The sequence below is a fragment of the Haplochromis burtoni genome, unplaced genomic scaffold (assembly GCF_018398535.1).
Source record: "Haplochromis burtoni strain Fernald_Lab_line unplaced genomic scaffold, NCSU_Asbu1 Contig_316, whole genome shotgun sequence".
Taxonomy (NCBI): Eukaryota; Metazoa; Chordata; class Actinopteri; order Cichliformes; family Cichlidae; genus Haplochromis; species Haplochromis burtoni.
This window is the reverse complement of record NW_024582677.1, coordinates 20083-27100: the sequence shown is the minus strand read 5'-3', so window position 1 is coordinate 27100 and position 7018 is coordinate 20083. Positions and strand designations below refer to the sequence as shown.

The following is a 7018-nucleotide window of genomic DNA, read 5'->3' as shown; positions in this document are numbered from 1 at the left end:
GGCACTTGTGCAGGTGAAACCAAAGGGAAGATATGCTTCACCATATTTTCTAGTCTTTGGCTTAGAATGAAGTTGGTTTGGAAACATATTCAGCGATGCTTCATCTACTGCTTTGCGTTTCTGTAGGCGCCCATGCTAGCAGTGTCCAAGCATTTTGTTTTTTGTGTGACAAAAATAAACTGAAAACTAAACCTTGGAATATGTTATTAGTTTAATTACAAAATATTTCCAAAGCACACTTCAGTTCACACTGCTTGTGATCTTACAGTGTTCAAATGAATACTCTTAGACTTTGCATTCAACACAATGAATGCATTTGTATCAAGTTTCAACTTTTAAAAGTGAGGCTACATCTGAATCTTTCTTTAAAAGGAATTGCACCTAAATTTGCAAAAACTGTAACTATAATATGATATATACAACTGTTAAAAAAAAACTCAGTTTTACACCACATTCTATTGTGATACAACAACTTGGATTTCTTTTCAAGTTTCCTCAGGAGAACAGCTTAATTAATAGAACAGAAGTATAAATAATATCCTTCCTAAAATACGCATATCTCAGGACTGTGGGAAAGAGCAAGAGGAGGAAACCCACGCAGGCACAGGAAGACCACAACAGAGCAAATAACCCACAGAAAAGTCCCAGCCTGGATTTGAACTGGGTACCTTCTTGCTGCAATGTAACAGTCCTAAACACTAGACAGCTGTACTCTTTTGACTGTCTGGATAATTTCATCGCTTCAGGCACATAAACCGAATTCAAATGTGACACCTTTAGTGGGCTACAGCCTCAAACACGGAGACAAAAGAAGGCATTTCTTTGTTTGCAAGCCAAAAAAATGTTGGAGCTATTATTCATTAGTGATTCTCATTTCTCACACATCCCATCCCTAAGAAGATTTTAAACTCAGTCTGGAATCATTACCAAATTATCCCACTTCTCCCTGGTGTCCATTGCCCTGCTCAGCTACAGGGAAGTATCCTGCAAGCTCATTGGTCAGTGCGTGCTTCTGTCCTGCCCATACAAAGTATGTAGGCTGTCCTGACTGGTCTCGCTCTTGTGTATACACAAAGAAGGGGCTGAGTTCAATTGCCAGAGCCGACCTGACCAGGCCGACTCCACCTGAAAGCTCTGAGCAGGGGTGGTAAACTCGCCCGCTAACAGGATGCATGTACAGCGCCTCGGGGCGGAACAGGACGGAGAGTTTCTCTGCGCCGCCACAGTATGATAGCAGCTCCTGCTCGCCCTGTGGTCCAGTGGGGCTCTGCAGCAGGTGGGTGAAGACCACAGGTCGGTCATCGCAGCGCAGGAAATTCCTCTCCCTGCCGCACAGTGACAGGAAGGGGAAGTCATCCTCGTAACGACCACTATGATTCATGCGCAGACGAGTGAAGAAGAAGACTAGGAATTCCTTATCTGGTAACAAAAAACAAATAAATAAAAAATGAGGGCATCAGTAATGGTCTCACAAGTGGTATTAATGCAATTTACTTGAAAATAAAATAATTCAACTGTATATGAACATCGCACTACAGTTTGTATAAAACTTTTTTAGTATAACTTAAGAATGTGATATTAAATCCATAATTAAATGTCACAGTTTATCATCTCAGTGTAACACAATTTAAATGTCTCTCAAGGATTATCACAAAGTTAATTTTTTGTTTTTCTTTTCCCAGTTTAATGTACAACACTACAATATATTCAAGCTGGCTGCAATTTAAGAATCAATGTACGGTACTGTGAAATGTCACAAGTTACCTCTCATTTCTTTAGTCTGGTTCCTTGCATCCAAGAATCCAGACATTTTTATAATTAACTGAAATACCTGGTATACGTGGTCTTAAGCACTTATTTTCTGAAGTATTTCTACATCATGTGTTTAAAGTACATAGCTAAGGACCGGCCACATATGTAATACACCTTATAAGTTGTTTTTAATTTAAAAAGCGCAAATGGTTCAAATATAACCATTTAACATTTGTACATGAATAACAGTAAGACAGAAGGAATAAATAGCAAACAGGAGAAATATATACAATCAAAAAGGAAATAAAGGCACACACTGGAGAACAAAGTGCTTGGAAGCAGTGCATTATCACGTGTATCATTCTTGTAAGTGGTCTGAATGGTGAGGTTTACTCAGACCATAGCTCAGATTGGTGAGGATGGTGGACAGGGGTGGGGTGTGGGAGAACAATGTTTGTTAACAGTCTAAATGTCCCAGGGAAGAACCTGTTCATGATTCTGGAGGTGTGGGACATCCTGGGCTCAGTAGTGGAGTACAAAACACCCAGGCAGTAGGACGGCTCGCTCTCCACTGAGGTGTGGTAGAAGACCAGCGGCAGCTTCTGGTCCAGGTTATTCTTCCTCAGGATGCGTAGGTAGTGCAGCTGCTGTTGGGCCTTCTGCTTGAAACACTTCATGGCTACAGACGTAAGGGCTATGGGTCTGTAGTCATTGAGGCTGTCTATTCCAGTCTTTTGGAGGATGGGAATGATGGCTAAGGCAGACAGGTGGGAATGGTGGCATGGGTCAGGGAGAGGTTGAACAGCATGGTGAGGATTCCCTGACAGTTGTTTCACGCAGGCTTTAACAACATCCCATGGGATGCCGTCAGAGCCGGCAGTTCTCCTGGGGTTCACCGCAAGGTTTGATCCACTTCAGAGAAAGTTTCATTAATGCTGCCTAACAGCAGCTAACACTGGTAAAACAGCACCGCTAACCAACAGAAAAATTCAGGACATCCTCATCACCTCATCTCAATATCATGTCATCTGACAGACGTGAGCTTAAGTGATTCATTGATGTGTATCAGACTCCATTCACAAAGTTTTGCAGCATCCTCCAGAATAAACAGATGTGGACACTCAGAATTCTGATGTTTGAGGTAAATAGTGGACTGACTGCCTGCTCTTACTACAGATTAATGCTGGCCAGAGTTGTTTGTCCTACAGAAGTCACTAAAGCTACGATAATGCACATGATTTGGGAGGTGTAAGAAAACAGAATTCAGTCAACTGCAATCTACCAGCATATAGCGGTGATATTTTACACGCTGTACCTTTAAAAAAAAAAAAGAAAGAAGAAGAAGCCAGGAAGCCATTCTTAAGGATGGGAAAAAGGGGTGTGACCATTACACCAGAACCGGACTCAAAAATCAATGACAACTGGTCGTATGGAGTGATGAATACAAACTTTACATTTTGGGCTCAAATTGTCGGCAGTATGTACTGAGGATACCAAACGGGACGGAAGAACAAAACACTATCTTCCCTGAGCCTGGACCTCAGAATTAATGAAGGGATGAGAACAAAAGAGTGCCAAAATCCAAGACAGGTTCCAAGCTCGTTAGAATTATAAAAACTGCTTATGCCTTAAACTGTATTTCCATGTATGTTTGGATGTTTTAATAAATCGTTACATACATTGCCCATTTTTAATTATAAAGAAATGATGGGTCAGTCAGGAGTTGTAACTGTAACGCTGTCATTTCTTAATGTCAAAATAAATAATACGTCTGTGCTGTATGTTTCTTGGTTACCTTTAAAGCAGGTGACAAAGTTTTTCACTTTGGTATCATCGAGGAAAAGCTGCAAGTAGAGGAATGAAAGTTAACATGATATTTACTGCTAAAGGGAGACTCCGGATGTTTACCTTTTGAAGAGCTAGTTTACTTTCTTACCTGTCCTTGATGGTCGATATAGTAGAAGTATTCTCGGATGCGTGGTGTGGGGCTCTGGCCCTGGACGTACGTAGCGGTCGCTCTGGAGGCGGTTAAGCCGGCTGGTCCGCGGCGCAGAGAAGCCAGAGCTCTGGCGCTGAAAGCCGCGGTCCGGAGGAACAACATAACCGAGTAATAGTAAATAGGCTCCGTATTAAACACGGGAACCGAAAATGTGGTGTTTCACAAACGACAGCAAACGACAGCCTGTGTGTTTCTGCTATTTGCACACGTTACACAACTCAGATGAAAGCCCCAAGTGTTTACAATCGAACAAACGTTACCCGGAAGTGTTTAAGTGGTGCAATGTGGTCATTTATTTTCTGCTGCCACCTAGTGGATGATATCATGCACGCGTTTGAAATGCAGATGTAACGCGCGTATATTTCATGAGAGGCTCGATAAATTAGAAAAGAATAATAGAATTCTAATTGTAATCTTTACATATTAAATACCTGTGTTGTTATGTTACTTGGCCGTATCTAAAAATGTAGTGAAACAGAAATTTTTAGACTTTATAGATAAGAATCAGGTCATCCTAAAAAAAAAATCTGATGTCTTTGACTTGTCGGTTTGCGATAGAAAAATGTGAAGTCCAACTCCATAGATGGATGAAGCCTTTATTTGTCACATTTGTTTTTTTTACAATTATTATTGTTTTGTTCTTATTCTTTCAGTTTTATCAAATACTATTTGGTCTTTATTATCAGTCAATCAGACTTTATTGCTTTTTTAAGTCAGTTCTTTCAGCGCTAAATGTACAGCACCCGGTTCTGCAATGTCTGATTCGGCTGGTTCATATTGAACACCATGTAAAATCTCTCACATCAGCTAAAAGTGAAGATGTTTGAGAAGATATAGCCATAGCAATTTTTTTAAAAAAGGCCAGGTGTACAGCATAGAACAAGCGAAGGTAAGAACAAAATACCGACTATAACACATATGTATATGGATGTTACATGTTTGACAGTGACTGGTTGCATTAGTTGGTACTAACCTCATAACCACAGAGTACACATTGTTTCTGTTACAGTGTTAGCTCATTGTATATTAACTGCTCAAGAAAGAGTGATCAGGTTTATTTGAATGCACCCTCTAGGAAGTTGGATTTAGATAAAGCCAGTACATTTGCAGTGCATCAGTCTCATTGTACTGTTCATGTATTTATTGTTAGCTGTTCCACTTTGGAGACAGAAGAGGAACTCAGCCTGCAGCAGCAGACAGACTGGTAGAAGAGGAGCTCCGACCTGTCTGGATCAGATCCCAACTACACATCAACAACTCAAGAGTTCATTCAAGGTGTAATTTTGGTTGCTAACGGGGCCGATGGCGCGATATGGCAGCCTCGCTTCTGTCAGTCTGCCCCAGGGCAGCTGTGGCTACGACTGTAGCTTGCCTCCACCAGTGGGTGAATGTGAGAGTGAATGAATAGTAGAATTGTAAAGCGCTTTGAGTGCCTTGAAAAGCGCTTTATAAATGCAATCCATTATTATTATAACATTGTTATAATAATACCGACTATAACATAGTAACATATAAAAATACCGTCTATAAAAATGATTGATCAAAAGGTTTTCAATAAATTCTGAAAAAAAGTGTGTTGCATTGCATTTGGATAGTACTTGTTTTGTATTGAAGTATTTTGAAATGGGCTTTAACATAGCAAATAACAACAGCTTGCACTTGTTTTTACTGCACTACAAATGTCTTTAAAAAGATACAAAAACAAAAATACACACAAAATACAATACTATTCCTTTAAAAGTAAATATTGCCCTGAGAGTCAACTGCCTTGGTGGTTGTGCGAATTCCCTGCTGACTTGGCCTCAGGATGTCGCCAGGCAAGAATCAAGCGCACCCAAAGGGAATCAGTGGTCATGTGCGCAGCAGAGGGGGAGTGAGAGACGAAAGGAGCAGCGGCAGAGCATGGCAGTTGGTGTTGTGTTTGCACTTACGTGCGTTATTTAACCTGTAAGTGTGATTACCTTTAACGGGTTAACTAGTATGATAATAGCTATAGTTGTCTGTACATGTTAAAGTTATGCCTCGGTATATTGATACCATATTGGTAGGATTATTTAATTATTTAATTAATTTGTACGCAGTTAATACCAGTGGCCAGAATGTCCTGCAATAATTACATCAAGCCGTTAAAGGATTTTTCTTTTGTTTATTGTTTAGTTTAACTGCTGTTAGGTTGCCACGTTCTTGCCTTACTACTAGTAACTTGTAAGACATGTGCTATTTAGCCAACTTATGGAGTTACAGTGACCCCTTGTGGACATTGTCAACTATTGCTGTGTCTGAGTAGATGATGTGTTATGCTTGGTTCTTAGTTATCTTTGACATAGAATTCCCTGTTTCTGTTTCCAGACAACCATGCTTAAAGTCAATTATACTGCATCCGCTCTAACCATAAGTTCATGTCTGGCTGTCCCACATTTGGGTTAAACATGTCAAGCTCTGATGTAACTAATTCTTCTGTGGAGCGCAATTAAAGACAGTGAACTAAACTCCTGGACTGCTGCAGTCTTTTTGACTGAAGACTTAGGCCAGACTTGTATACCCAGCACTTTCAGTATATATATGTATATCTGCAGTGGAGGTTTGTGCTTGGAGTGCTTCTTGTTCCTATTTAGAGAATAGATGTCTGCTTTCTTTGTCTCCCTGAATGCACCATTTAAATTATTAGAACCACAGAAGGAAGTTATCTGCATCTTTACTTACTCATTAGACTAGCTCAAATAAAAACTGATAAAATGCCAAAACAAACAAATTCCTAAGACACCTTATCACAACATCTGTTGTTATTATGAGGTTGGGGTTTGTGGCTGGACTCCATAGTTGGCATTTTCAGCATTTAGACTGAACTTCTCATAAAGCTTTTTTCTGTTTGCACTGGTTAACTTTGTAATTACATCCTATAATGTGTTGTTTGACTTGGATGAAAAAACCGTCCTACATACCAGAGTTGTTAGTTTAGAATTTTCTAATAAGTTTTTATTTTATTTTGACTTTTTGATTTTGATTCAGTTTAGTTTCAGTTAGTAAGTAAGTAAGTAAAATTTTATTTATATAGCACATTTCTAGATAAGAGATCACAAAGTGCTTTACAAGGTATAGACACAGATTAAAAAGACGAAGTACAGTCAAAAGTTAACAAAATGCAATTTTAAAAAGTTTTTAGCTGTTTTTTAAAAGTAATCAGTGAATCAGCAGATCTTAAGTTCTGAGGAAGAGAATTCCACAGTCTGGCGGCCACAGTAGCAAAAGCTCGATCACCCCTAGTTT

The 7018-nt window shown here is 39.6% G+C and overlaps 1 protein-coding gene across 1 annotated transcript; it reads right to left on the bottom strand.

Moving 5' to 3' along the window:
• Positions 1-193: 193 nt before the first annotated feature.
• cunh8orf82 (chromosome unknown C8orf82 homolog) lies at positions 194-4030 on the bottom strand. Its single transcript, XM_005951015.3, has 3 exons — positions 3689-4030; positions 3548-3596; positions 194-1419 (listed from the first exon to the last, which is right to left on the bottom strand). The coding sequence occupies exons 1-3, from the start codon at positions 3851-3853 to the stop codon at positions 932-934; spliced, it is 702 nt and encodes a 233-aa protein (XP_005951077.1). The 5' UTR covers positions 3854-4030; the 3' UTR covers positions 194-931.
• Between the last annotated feature and the right edge of the window lie 2988 nt (positions 4031-7018).